Source organism: Bidens hawaiensis, unplaced genomic scaffold (genome assembly GCF_021521415.1).
Source record: "Bidens hawaiensis isolate Kalapana, Puna unplaced genomic scaffold, B.hawaiensis_p1.1 tig00000636_1, whole genome shotgun sequence".
Taxonomy (NCBI): domain Eukaryota; kingdom Viridiplantae; phylum Streptophyta; class Magnoliopsida; order Asterales; family Asteraceae; genus Bidens; species Bidens hawaiensis.
In genome coordinates, this window is record NW_027491038.1 from 1207651 (window position 1) to 1221823 (window position 14173).

Here is a 14173-nt window from a genome sequence, read left to right on the forward strand (position 1 = left end):
TGCAAATGCCTATCGTGCTTGTTGACTATTATTTAATTCCATTACAACTGGTTGGGATAAATTGAAAATGTTTTTGAATTAACAATAAATATATTTTCTTTTTACAGTTTTGGAATAAGGCAATGGATAAAAAGTTGAAGACATTTGATAAAATTTGCTCAGAGATCAACGAGTTGGTCCGTCAAGGAAATGATAGACATCCATCAAATCACAATATCTTTGCTAGATGTTGTGAATGGGAAAATAGTTTCACTAATAATGTGGTCCCTAAAACAAAAGATTCAGATGTTGGTGTTGGTGGTCCAATGGCTGCTCTAAAAGATATTTGGGCTAAATTAATTATAATTATAATTATAATTAAAACGCTCATAAAACGCTTATGCTGTTATTTTAAACTTATTACATCTGTGTGATGCAGTTGATTCAGATGTTGGTGTTGGTGGTCCGGTGGCTACTCAAAAAGGTATTTAAGCTAAATTAATTATAAGTATAATTAAAACGCCCATAAAACGCTTATGCTTTTACTTTAAACTTATTACATCTTTGTGATGCAGTTGATTCAGATGTTGGTGTTGATGATCCAGTGGCTGTCGAAAAAATGATGCAGGTGATGCAGGTCAAGAAAACAATGTCTAATGCGCAGATATTGATAAAGTTGTTAATACAGTGGTTGAGTGGGCTAAAGAGGGTATTTAATTTGTTAATACAGTGATTAAGTAAAACGATGTTTTGTGTAAACAGTTATATTAGGAAAACTGAAAATAATGGAGGTTAGCATATCTAGGAAGATAAGGTTGTAACTTGCAACTAGTTATGCAAGTTGTTTTAAGATTATGCAGATTTTATGTTGTAATGTTTTAGTATAAATAGGTGGCTAAAGTGTCTTGTATAAGTGTGGTGGTTTAGTCCTTTTAATACAAAAGCAGTTTTGTGACTTTGATTGCCAACAATTATAAATAAAAAACAAAAGGGGTTGAAGGTATTTAATTATAGTTACAATTATTTTCAGTCAAATTTAAAATGAGTTGTTTTATGTTTAACAGTTGACACCGGATTGTCAACAAGTGATAACCTCATTACACTGAAATCTCCATATCTTCTGAGAGAGGTTGACGTATCCGCTAGTGTCACAAAAGATGAAAAAATAATTTCAGAGTATATATTTTTTGTCTTGAAGACATTTGGGAGGAGGTCTACAAGTCCACTCACACAGACTCGTTCAAGGTGATCTTTGAAAGCTACTGTCCTAGCATTTATATAAGCACCAATGCAATGGATGCATTCACTGAACTAATGAACTATGAAGAAAAGAACAAATCTGCAGCATCACCATTCAGATTCTTTGCTTCAAGCACTCTGCTGGTACAAATTAATCTATTTTGTTTGTACTATTAGAAAACGCTCATTAAACTCTTTAATCATCTGCATTTTAATTATTATACAGACATGTGACCATTATGTTGAGTCAAGGGGTTACACATACAAAGAAAGACTAGATGTGTTTTCAGACAACATCGAAAAACAAATGGCAATTTTTGGAATCAAATCACTCAAGGAGGTTGCTATAGTGCTCGTGCCAATTCTACAACACGAACATTTCTTTGTGGTTACCTTCAATCTTCAAACAGGAGTGATATAATTACTTGACAACAGTGCAAATCAAGAAATACCAGCTGGTGCAAAGATTGAAAGCTTAGAAGACAAATCAAAAGCAATTAGAGAGAATTTTGAAGAAAGATACGGAAAGACTCTTCATATACTTGTAAACATATATACCTTTAACCCAAAAAACATACATACCTGTTATAAAAATTGTCAAAATACTTAAATTTCTTTCTATTTTGTTTAGAAAAACGTCTTTTGTATGTATCTTAAAACAATCAAACACCCCATTGCTCAGCAAATCCAAGTAGCAACAATCAGTAGATTGAAGATGACATGGAGAACAAGAAATAATGGAATAGATTGTGGTATTTTTGCTATGAGACACATGGAGACATATGATGGAAAGAGACCATTGGGGTGTAATTTCAAAAAGGAATGCCCTAAACAACAGAAACAACTAAAAAGGTTGAGGTCAAAGTATTTGTGCAAAATCCTACTCTCGTATGTAAACCAACACAGAAATACTCTTATCAAGAAAGCACTGCTATTCCATGAACATAATGACACTCGTTTAACCAGAGAAGATTTGATTGCTGAACTTAAGAAAAATCAACAACAAATTTGAATGATTTCAAAACTGACTGCTATGTACTTTAAGATACTTGTTATGTTATGCTATGTACGTTACCACTTTGTAATGTACTTTAAGATAATACTTACATGTTGAATCAATGTTTTAACACAAACATAAATATTTTATTATTACCAAAACACACATATAAATACACCATCACAAACATACAAATTTTATTACTACTAATCTCTGAGTGACACGCATATAAACACACCACCAGTACATCATAAATACTCATGAAACACCATCACATACTAATCTCTGAGTGACATAAGAAACTTCAACTTCAATTCCATTGAGCAATTCAGTTCAAGAATTGCCTTGCCCAAAAGTTTTAACTGGTCAAGCTCTCTCTGTCCTACATCAACCATAAACAAAACAGCAAGATCTCGGATAGTACTAGCGGGCATTCGAGTAAGAACTTTTGCAATGACATCCCTGGCATCCAAGTTGTTGCTAGTCTTTACAAATTCTTTAGTAAGACACTCCCAGCAAGCTTTATCTGCCTCGATTTGATCCTTAATTTGCCTCTTGAGGGCATCCTTGTAGGTTGTAGATGATAACGAGCAATCCATTATTAACTAAAAAAATAATTTGAAAGTATGTAGGTATATGAGTTTCACAAATGTGGTGTAGGTATATATAACCAAAAGGCTCACAGGCAATACAAAAGGGTGTCCCACGCTTGGGAAACGCTCACGGACGAATAGTAACTCTGTAATAAAAAAAAAGGGTGTCCCACGCTTGGGAAACGCACAAACTTATCTCATGTGTTTTTGTTTATACTATAGATTACTTGCATTTATATCACCTGTCAGAATTAATTTGTGAAATTGATCACAATTATATTCACCTGTCAAAAAACTTGGAAAAATATTTTGGTAATGATAGCCTACATTTAAGTTAAGTTATATCTTACTACTAATCAAACTTAACTACATTAAATTACTGAAAATTTAATTTTAGGTCTATATATTTGTTATTAAATCACACTAACAGTTTCATAAAGATAATAAAAATGTATTCTTCTGACAAAACCGTGAAGAACATGGTGAAAGCAAGGATGAATCTTGAGAAAGAGAAAGACGAAACTTTGTTGAAGACAATCGAAGAGATTAGGGCTAGACTCGCATTTGAAAAATCAAAGACCCTCGACTCATGTAAACTCATGTTGTTTGAACCAGACACTGAGTTTAAGGAAAAGGCTGTTGATTATCTGAAACAACAGTCTGCATGCTACGACTCAGTGTGTGGGACTCTGGTTGACACCGTAACTACGGTGTCAACCAACATGAGTTTAAAGAAGCTGGGGAAGGAGATTGTGGACAGGGCGGAGTGATGATGATGTTAGCTTTTCTTTTTTTGGTTTTTTGTGATGTATTGTAATTAATGGTACTTTTTGTATGGCATCTTTTGATGATTGGTAAATATATGGATTATCTTAAAATGCTTTCTTAACATGTTTTATGGATCATCTAATGGCTATCTCTTTCTTTGTTAAAAACGCTTGTAATCGATTAGGTTACAATATGTTATATATTTGTTCAAACGACTCTATTACGCTTGTAACACGCTAATGTACAAAGTCATATATAAATATCCTAATACGCTAGTAACGCGCTTGTGTACAACAAGGACCACCAAAAATCCAGGTCGGAAATATGCTAGTAACCCTCCTATATATATATATATATACATATCTAGTTTTGTTTTCAATAAAAACTTCTTTTTCACCCCCATAAACACTAAAATAAAACACTTAAAAAAACCATAACATCCATGGAAGAAATCTCATCACGGCCAAAACATCTAGTAACAGAAGCAATCGATCTCAGGTTTATTGTTTTTGTGGTCAAGAAGCCATTCTAAGAACATCAAGGACCACCAAAAATCCAGATCGGAGGTTCTACAATTGTGCATCTCAAGTTAGTGAAATTGCAAATAAAGTTGGAATTCATCTACAATTGTTGACCCTAAACTCTATATTTTTTTAACTAGGGCAAAAAATGTGATTTCTTTATATGGTCTGATTGTGTTTCGTCCACAAGCTCTGATGTGTGCACAAGATGTACAGACATAATTCCTATCTTGATAAGGGCAAATAAGTCATTAGAGGATCTTGAAAGGAGTGTAGCTTCACTGATTGAATCAGAAAAAAAAAGTGAAGATATTGTATTTTATTTGCTTCTTGTTGTTTTTAGGGCTTTTAATTAGTTTTGTAATTAAATGCTAAGAAACTTTGTTATGATTTTAGACCAGCTATTATGATGTATTTTTATGTTTCTGAACGGATTTAAATGCATTTTAATGAGTAGTTTAGTTTGAGTGTTTTAAAAATCACAGTGTATTTATTTCATTAAAAAGAGGTTATTATAAAAAATTAATAAAAGAGGTTATTATAAAAATTTAATAAAAATATGTTCACTACTGAGTTTAAAACCCGCGATATTTGCAATCTATGTTTAATCACAAGCGCCTCAACCGATTGAGCTACACCCTGAGAACATAATAGAACCTCTTCTAATATTTAAATAACGAAATGCCGATATTTAAAATTTTCATTTTTACCCGCCAATCAATCGACTTATCTTCTGGAAGACTCCCAAATCAATTAGTATTGACCAAATAAAATCTCATAATCTCACCAAACCCTAATAAATGATCTGCTAGTGTGTTTATTGAACTCTCATCAATTAATTCCTACCAAACAGCTTCATTAATCTCAGGTGAGTACAAAATATTTTTGCTTTTAGTGTCATACATAATAAAATGTCAGTTACATTTATTGACGTTAATTAGTATATATATATATATATTCATATATATATATATATATATATATATATATATATATATATATATATATATATATATATATCGTTGATGACACAGTTAATAAAAAAATTCTTGGAAGATGGATAAGTTTTGGATATCAGTAGGCGACAGGTGCAGTAAAACATATAAAGATGGTGTTAAGGCATTTCTAAATTTTGCAGTTCGTAATTGCAATGAGACATCACCATCAATTTCTATTTCATGTCCATGTGTTCGTTGTGTGAACCACGTATCTCTTAGTGTAGACAATGTAGAACATCACTTGTACAGGTTTGGAATTGATAAGAATTATACTACTTGGATAAAATATGGAGAAGCCGACACCAACATTCCAACTAATTATGTTAATAATACTGGGTCTGCCTGCACCTGCATTCCAACTAATTATGATAATAATATTGGGCTTGCTGACACCAACATTCCGACAGATGCCTGTGAAACTGTAGAAATGGTAAATGCTACAAAAGACAATTTCAAAGGCGACAAGAAGTATCAACAGTTTCTAGAACTACATAATGACGTTGAGAAGCCCCTGTATAAAGGATGTCATGACTTCACCAACTTGTCTGCATTAGTAAAACTACTCAACTTGAAGAGTAAGCACGGGGTATCTCATAAGTTCGTTGATGAACTTCTGAAATTGTTGAAAAAGATGCTACCTGCAGATAAAGAAATGGTAAATAATATGTATGAGGGAAAAAGGATAATGAAGGCAATGGGCTCAGGATACGAAAAGGTACATGTGTGTATCAACGACTGCATTATTTACTATAAGGATTACAAAGATTTGGAAGCATGTCCAGTTTGTAACAAGTCAAGGTGGAAGGTGGATAAGAAGACTAAGAAAACTTACATAAACACGCCCGCTAAGGTACTGTGGTACTTTCCCATTATTCCACGATTCAAGCGCCTCTTTCAATCAAAGACCACAGCAGAGAATTTAACATGTCACGCCACGAGTACCAATAAACCTGGTGTTTTACGCCACCCATCAGATTCACCAGCATGGAAAGCCATAGATGACAGGTACTCCGATACCATCGGAAGCGATCCAAGAAATCTTCGTCTAGGGATTTGCCCTGATGGGGTCGACGTATATAGAGGCAACAGAAACCACAGTGTCTGGCCTATTTTAGCAGTCATTTACAACCTTCCACCTTGGATGTGTATGAAAAGAAAGTTCATCATGCTTTCCTTATTAATATCCGGAGTGCCAGGAAACAATATTGATGTGTTTTTACAGCCTTTAATTGACGATCTAGCATCTTTATTTGAGGTCGGGGAGCCAACATATGATGCATATAAACAAGAAATGTTTACACTACGTGCAGTTGTGTTATGGACGATTAATGATTACCATGCTCTTAGTACACTATGTGGTTACCCTTACAGTGGATTCAAAGGTTGTGTAGTATGTCGGGGCGACACTCAGTGTGTTCGAATTTATCACACAAAGAAGCAGAGTTATGCTGCCCATAGAAGGTATTTATCACATGACCACCCTTTTAGAAAACAAACAAAGACGTTCAACGGAAAAGAGGAGATAAGAACCGCTAAAGAGCCTATGACAAGGGAAGAGATATACGACGAGGTCAAAAACATTAACAATGAATGGGGAAAGGGATCTAAATCCCTAAGTGGGAGTAAGAGAAAAATGGATAACACAACGCCGCAGCCATATTGGGAGAAGTTCAACATATGGTACCAACGGCTCAGCTATTGGAAGTATTTACCTGTCCAACATTGTATTGATTTGATGCATGTTGAAAAGAATGTGGCAGAAAGTATTGTCGGGGCGTTGCTGAACATTCCCGGTAGGACAAAAGACGGATTGGCAGCTAGAAAGGATTTGGAGTTTTTAGGGATTAAAAAGGAGTTGCAACCGAAAGCAAAATGCAACAATACAGAACTGCCTGCAGTATGCTTCACATTATCAGCACAAGAAAAAGACATGTTTCTTGAAACATTGTATAAACTGAAGGCTCCACTAGGGTATTGTTCTAACTTCTCTAGTTTGGTGAATCTTAAAGAAAGGAAGCTACAAGGCCTTAAATCACATGATTATCACATGCTTATGCAACAGTTTTTGCCCCTTGCAATACGGTCCATCATGCCAGAACTAATGAGAAATACTATAATCAGGCTTTGTTTTTTTTCAAGTCAATTTGTAGCAAAGAAATCATTGTAGAAGAGCTTGATAAGATGCAGAAAGAGCAAATAGTTACACTGTTCCTGCTGGAGAGGTACTTTCCTCCATCATTTTTTGATGTCATGGTTCACTTAACCGTGCACCTTGTCAGAGAGACAAAATTATGTGGGTCACCATGCTTTCGTTGGATGTATCCCTTTGAAAGGTGTATGAAGGTTATCAAAGGGCATGTGCGAAACAAAACTTATCCAGAAGGGTGCATTGCTGAGGAGAACATTGCGGAAGAAATAATCGAGTTTCTGAGCGAATACCAAAAAAACATCAAGAGTACTGTTGGTATTCCACATGATAAGCATGATGATAATGGGGAGACAATTCCTGTCACAGGAGCTAAATTAGTTGAAGTTTCTCCTGATCTCTTCAAGAGAGCGCATTTCTATGTGCCGCAGAATACGCCTGAAATAGCGCCGTATATCGAGTAAGTATTACTAACATATATACTCTAAATTTTATATATATATATTGGGTGCAGTTACTGTACGCTAATGCCTTAACGTACGGTAGATACGCGAGACGCTCAAAGGCAAAAAACAAAGGAAAAAACCTAAAACGCTCAGAAAACTTAAACGCTCAGCAAACGCACCCATATATATATATATATATATATATATATATATATATATATATATATATATATATATATATATATATATATATATATATATATTTGTTCAGAATGTACCATACGTTAAGGCATTAGCGTACAGTAACTGCACCCATATATATATATATATATTAATTCACAATATATTTTACTCCTACTTGCAGACAACACAAGACCTCTTTGAAAAACCAAATGCCTGGTTAACGACAAGCATTGCTAGAGAAGGAGCATACTTTAAAGTTTGGTGACTGGTTACGCGACAAGGTAGATCAATTTATTAAGTCTTCTATAATTTTTAAAAATTTTTTATAGAGAGAGCTAATCCTTGTAATGAAATTCAGGTTGAAAGAGAGCTAGCGGGCTCCCCAGGTTCTATATCGGAAACCGTAAAGTGGATTGCACATGGAGCACACCGCAATGTTTACAAATACGACTCATACGACATCAACGGTTTTGAATTTCGTACAAAATCTCATGATGGTAGAGTTTACCAGAACAGCGGGGTTGGTGTAGAGGCGGATGACATGCACATCAAAAAAGACGTGGTGACCTATGGACAAAACTTTTATTTTGGGGTTTTGCAAGAGATATGGGTAGGGCTGTTCACGAACCGAACCGAACCGAACCGAACGTGGGCATGCTCATACTTGGTTTGGTTTGAAAGCGGGCCGAACCGAGCGAATTGAATTTAAAGAAACGAGCAATATCTTTATGCTTGAACTTGGTTTGGTTTTGAAACCGAGCGGCTTGTTTCGGTTTGGTTTTGCTTGATTTCGTACAAAGTTTCCAATTTTAAATTTCTAAAACCTCAAAATATCATTAATTCAAGACTTTCAACTCTAATTTGTCAAAACTTTCACCTTTAAAATGTATAAAACTCATAGTTTACAACAAAACATATATAAAACGAGTGACTATGATTTAAATTTGAACTTTGAATTCAACACAAAAGAGAGAAATTTTAAAAACTTTAAAAAATAGTATACTTTTATATATAAAACTAATAAATAAAAAATAATTCGAGCAAAACGAACCGAACCAAACCGAGCGAGGCTTTGCTCGTGCTTGGATTGCTTTTAAACCGAACCGAGCCGAACGGCTCACTTCCAAACCGAGCCGAAATCGAACGAGCATTTTTCGAGCGAATGAAGAACGAGCGGCGAGCAGTTTGGACAGTCCTAGATTATCATACTAAAAGAATTCCAGTCTTCATGTGCCAATGGGTTGACCGTAAACATGTCAAACATGATATTCTTGGTTACACGTCGGTCGACCTAAACAAATTTGGCCACAAGGATGATCCGTTCATATTGGCCTCGCAAGCACGCCAGGTGTTTTATGTTCAAGATTAGCTAATTAGAAAAAAAGCATGTTATCCTCATGACTCCACCTAAGAATTATAGCCATTTGTATGACGAGGTCCATGAGGAATTTAGTACGGTAACTTTCCCTCATTAGGGTAATACATTGCCACTTGTACAACCAAATCAACTGCTTCGTAATGAGTCCCCGGATGATTACTGGAGGCCCGGGAAAAAGCCTACAACTATTCATAATGAAGATTGAGACCGATATCGGGGTTGTCGACCCAGCAGTTGTGTTCGTTCGGCTAGTTAGATGTAAATATATGTTTAAATTTAGTTGTGATACATGATATCACCATTCTTTACTTTGTACTTAATAATTCAAACTAAAGAAATATTGGTTATTTTTAATACTATTACTACTTATACAGGCCGGTTTGTTGAATTCATTTCATCTTCTGGCTATTTTGGTCAATTGGTGTCAAGTTCAAATATACATCATGTTACATCGATAAAGTCACAATTGACTTGTAGTGTATCATAGTAAGATCAATAAAGTCATTACACTCATAACTGAATCGTGCTATATCAAAGTTACATTAATACAAAGAAAGCCTAAAAATGCATCATGTTGTCTAGGGTGTTCATGGTTCGGTTGGAAACCGCGAAACCGCCCAAACCGGCCATCGGTGACAGTCATCATTTCTCGTCTGATGGTTTTGTTTCTTTCACAACCTCTATTTGGTTATGTTTCAACATACTTTTTAACAGCTGGTTTCCTGCAAAACATTATCAACTCATTTATAAAAAAAAGACCATTATGCCCTTCTTTTCACTAACCTGCATACCAAAATTGTACCCTCCATACTCAGATCTTTTACCAAAGCATCTGTGGGTCTTAGACTTTGAAGAAGCCTTTAAACAAATAAAATTCAGTTTTGAAAAACCCCTTCCAAACTCAATGCCATCACCAGTAACCTAATTTAAGATTTGGTGATGACATTGAGTTTTGGAAGGGATTTTATCAAAAGTTAAGATCTTTGGGAAGTTTAAGATCTGTGGAAACCTTAGATTTTTTCTGTTTGGCCAAGTTTGGAATTCACATAACATATATATATTAAAGCCTAATAAATTTCAGCCACCAGTTTTATTGCAGTCATTAAAGTCTCTGTTGTTTTATAGTTGGTTGTTGAGTGTATAACTACATACTACATGTCAAAATGGTTTCCACACGCTTTAGAAACACTCATAAGCTACTATATCTTGGAAATATATATCACGCTAGTAGTACGCTTTAAATAAACTATATCTTACTAGATAGGCTACAAATCAACTTAACTACATTAAATTATTGTCTCAACTACCAAAAATTAAATTTTAGGTCTATTTTGTTATTCAATCACACTAACATCTATTTTAAAGTTAATTAAAAAAACTACATCCAATACGCTTTATATACGCTTAAACCAAAATATAATAATAACATTTACAATAATAACATTCACATAACATATTAATACCAAAATATAATAATTATATTACATTAATATAGAAAAACTAATTACAAAAAACTAACTCCTAGCATCAGATCTGAATCTACATCAATCGGATTCTCAGCTTCTAGAGTCCTACCATCAGATTCCGTATATGAATCTACATATGGATTCTCTTCTGGAGTATGAGAGGGCATGATCCTCTCGTACATGCCATCCGAGGTGTAGGTGGAGTCCTTAAGCCTTTGGATGTGAAGGTTCACCTGAGTATGGAATGCCCCATATCAGGACATAGCCTTGAAGTCCTCCAAGTCGTTCAACTCAATGTACGCCACCTCGATTCCCGGGACTACCATATCAATGCTGAAATAGTCAGCAGTGGTGTACCCAAGCCACCTAACCATTCGGTTAAGTTGTTGGTACGTGAAGGTTTGAGGGTGGACATAGTCCACAAACCTCACCCTTTGATTCTTTCGGACGGTGCCGGAAGAAAAGTGGAAAAGAATGGTGAAAAATGTGGGGTCGTAGTAGATGGGGGCATGAGTACCCAGTTTACGTATGATCAATGTTGAAGCCATTTTCAGAAATTACTCGGAAGAAGATTGTGGATTGTGATTGTGATTGTGATTTTCTAGATTGTGATTGTGATTGTGATTGTGATTGGTATTTAAACACCATCGGAACCAGGCGGTACATCTCCCTGACAATTTGAAATTGGCGGCACAAGAAACTGTAAAGACAATGATGACATCGCCACTCGTCAAATCAACGTGTGGCCATTAATTACGTTTGGACACACTTAAAAATATTTAATGTGACCATTTATCACTTATAACCACACATAATAAGTGTATCTGTGACAATAAAAAAAAACTTATAAAAAATAAAAACTAAGATACTCTTTGGTCACACAACCTCGTATAAGTGGCCATTAATTACATTTGGACACACTTAAAAATATTTAAGTGTGACCATTTCTCACTTATAGCCACACATAATAAGTGTATCCGTGACAATAAAAACTTATAAAAAATAAAACTAAGATACTCTTTGGTCACACAACCTCGTATAAGTGGCCATTAATTATATTTGGACACACTTAAAAATATTTAAGTGTGACCATTTATCACTTATAGCCACACATAATAAGTGTATCCGTGACAATAAAAAACTTAGGAAAAATAAAAGTAAACTACTCTTTAGTCACACAACCTCGTATAAGTGGCCATATATTTTAAGCGTTTAGCCACATTACTAATAAATACAATGGTTGTTCGTCATATTTCTCCACATTATTAAAAATGTGGCTAGAAAATGTGACATTAGGTCACACAACGTAATATAAGTGGCTATATCTTTTACCTTTTAGACACATCTCTTATCAATACAGTAGCCGTTTGTCAGATTTAGTCACATTATTAAAACATGTGGCTAGTTAAATGTCACAGTTTGTGGCTAATGCATGTGTTTTTGGTCACATGTATTAAAGATCAAACAAACTATGATTGTAGGTCACATTTCGTCACACGTTTTTATAATGCGGCTAGCTTTTGTCACAGTTTTTTTCAAAGTGTGACGAAAAGTACCTGAGTAGGTATAGAATGGTCACATGAAGAATAACATGTGTGGCCAAAACATTCTGGAAGGTTTTCAAACATGGTTAAAGACCTTTTAGCCACACATTTAAGCCGAAGTGTGGCAAATCGCCCAGACCACATGTGTGACTAAAAGGCGATTTTCACGTAGTGAAAAGCAATTCTAAAAGCACATCCAAACAACCCCTAACAACACTCATCACAGCCTTTTGACAATGAACCTGGCGATAAACCATACGTGGTTAAGCCAATGCTTTCGACGGTACAATAGTACCAAAAATCAAGGAAAAACAGCCTCATATAAAGACCATGTTGATGATGCACACAACCAAACCAACTGTAGCAGGTCTTAACCAGCATCAAAGCACATGGTACAACTCAAAGACAACAATATATACATAATGCAGAAACCTTTTTTGTATAAAAAAAAAGTAAGTCCACTCGCTCAACATTTCTATTTCAACCTTTAGGCTATGCGTAGTGGAGGGACTACAAATTGGGGCGTTTTGCGCCATGTGGCGCCCAGTCAGCAAGGGGTGGAAATTTGTTTTTAGGGTGTAATGGTGTAGGAGCTACAAATAGTAATAATATATATATATATACACACACACATACATATATATATATACACACATATATATATATCACACACAAATGTATATAATAATAATATACACACACAAACCACACAGACATGCTGGGCGACAATAACTCCCCGCCCTCGCCCATTTTCGCCCCTTCCTCTCGCCCCACTATGCACTGCCTTATCAGTCTGCAATTCCCCAAAACACCAACCCAAAAGCCCCCAAATCCATTCGATTTTAGAGGCTTTAAAAAGTAAACCGAAAAAAACATAGCCAAATGCAATTAGTTAACGCCAAAGCTGCAAACATCAAAACGATACAATCTGAATTCTGAACATATATTTAAGGAAAAAAGAAATTTAAAACAATAATTACAAAAACAAACTTAATTCTGTCTAAACCTAGCAGATGAATGTTGCTATGTATTCCTCTTCCTTACCCGATCTAAATCCATCGGCTCCTTACTACTTGACCCAAAGCAACATGATTATTAACCGAGTTTTGTTTGACGGGCCGGGTATGCCAAACGGATTGTCGGTCTATGTTGTTTAGAATGGAATGACGAGAGCTTGATGAATATAGGTGATTTGGGTTCCTTGTCGGAATCCATGGTTTTGGAAACATGTTGTTGTTTTAGGTTATTTAATTCTTCCTTTCAGCTTCTAATTTGATTTCAATTAGGGATTGAAGGTGGTGGTAGTGGTGGTTGCAGGTCAGTGATGATGGTGGTTGCAGGTTGGTGGTGGGAGGTGGATGGTGGTTAGGGGAAGAAGATGCAGAAAGATATAGGGGATGGAGAAGAATGATGAGATTCTTTTCTATTTGTTATTTTTTATTACTGGGCTCACTTTTATGCCACATAAGATTTTTTTTAACAACAATGCATGCACCGCAACATCATACTAACAGAGTTAAGGCTTCGTTAGTCGCGTATCGTTAAAAACAAATACACCTTTAGTTGAAACCGTCACCAGTCAAATGTTAAGTTGAGACTATTATTTGTCAATAGGGCGTAATTAAGATTATTTAAAACCAATTTTCCTTATTTTTATCATTTTCCTTCCTTTTCTTTAGGGTGCTTTACCTCCATAAGAAATGCATATTTTCCAAAAAAAAAAATCAAATTTGACGGTAGGCCATTTATTGTTTTCTAAACAAACATAAGAAATTATCAAATTATATATTCGTGAAAAATACAATAGTTTCCCATTTTATTCAATTTCGTATTGTTATTACCAATCAATATGTTTTTAATAGACTTTTAAGAAATTCTAAAATAATATAAGTTCTTATTGTAGTACATGTTATCT

The 14173-nt window shown here is 34.9% G+C and overlaps 1 protein-coding gene across 1 annotated transcript in view; it reads left to right on the forward strand.

The window, feature by feature from the left end:
• LOC143637252 (putative sodium/metabolite cotransporter BASS5, chloroplastic) overlaps positions 1-14173 on the forward strand; it is a 77604-nt gene that overhangs the window by 59511 nt on the left and 3920 nt on the right. The window contains exons 4-6 of the mRNA XM_077104689.1: positions 428-463; positions 555-616; positions 13545-13575. Of these exons, the coding sequence (XP_076960804.1) occupies positions 428-463; positions 555-616; positions 13545-13575 (129 nt within the window). The remainder of the gene's footprint in view (positions 1-427; positions 464-554; positions 617-13544; positions 13576-14173) is intronic.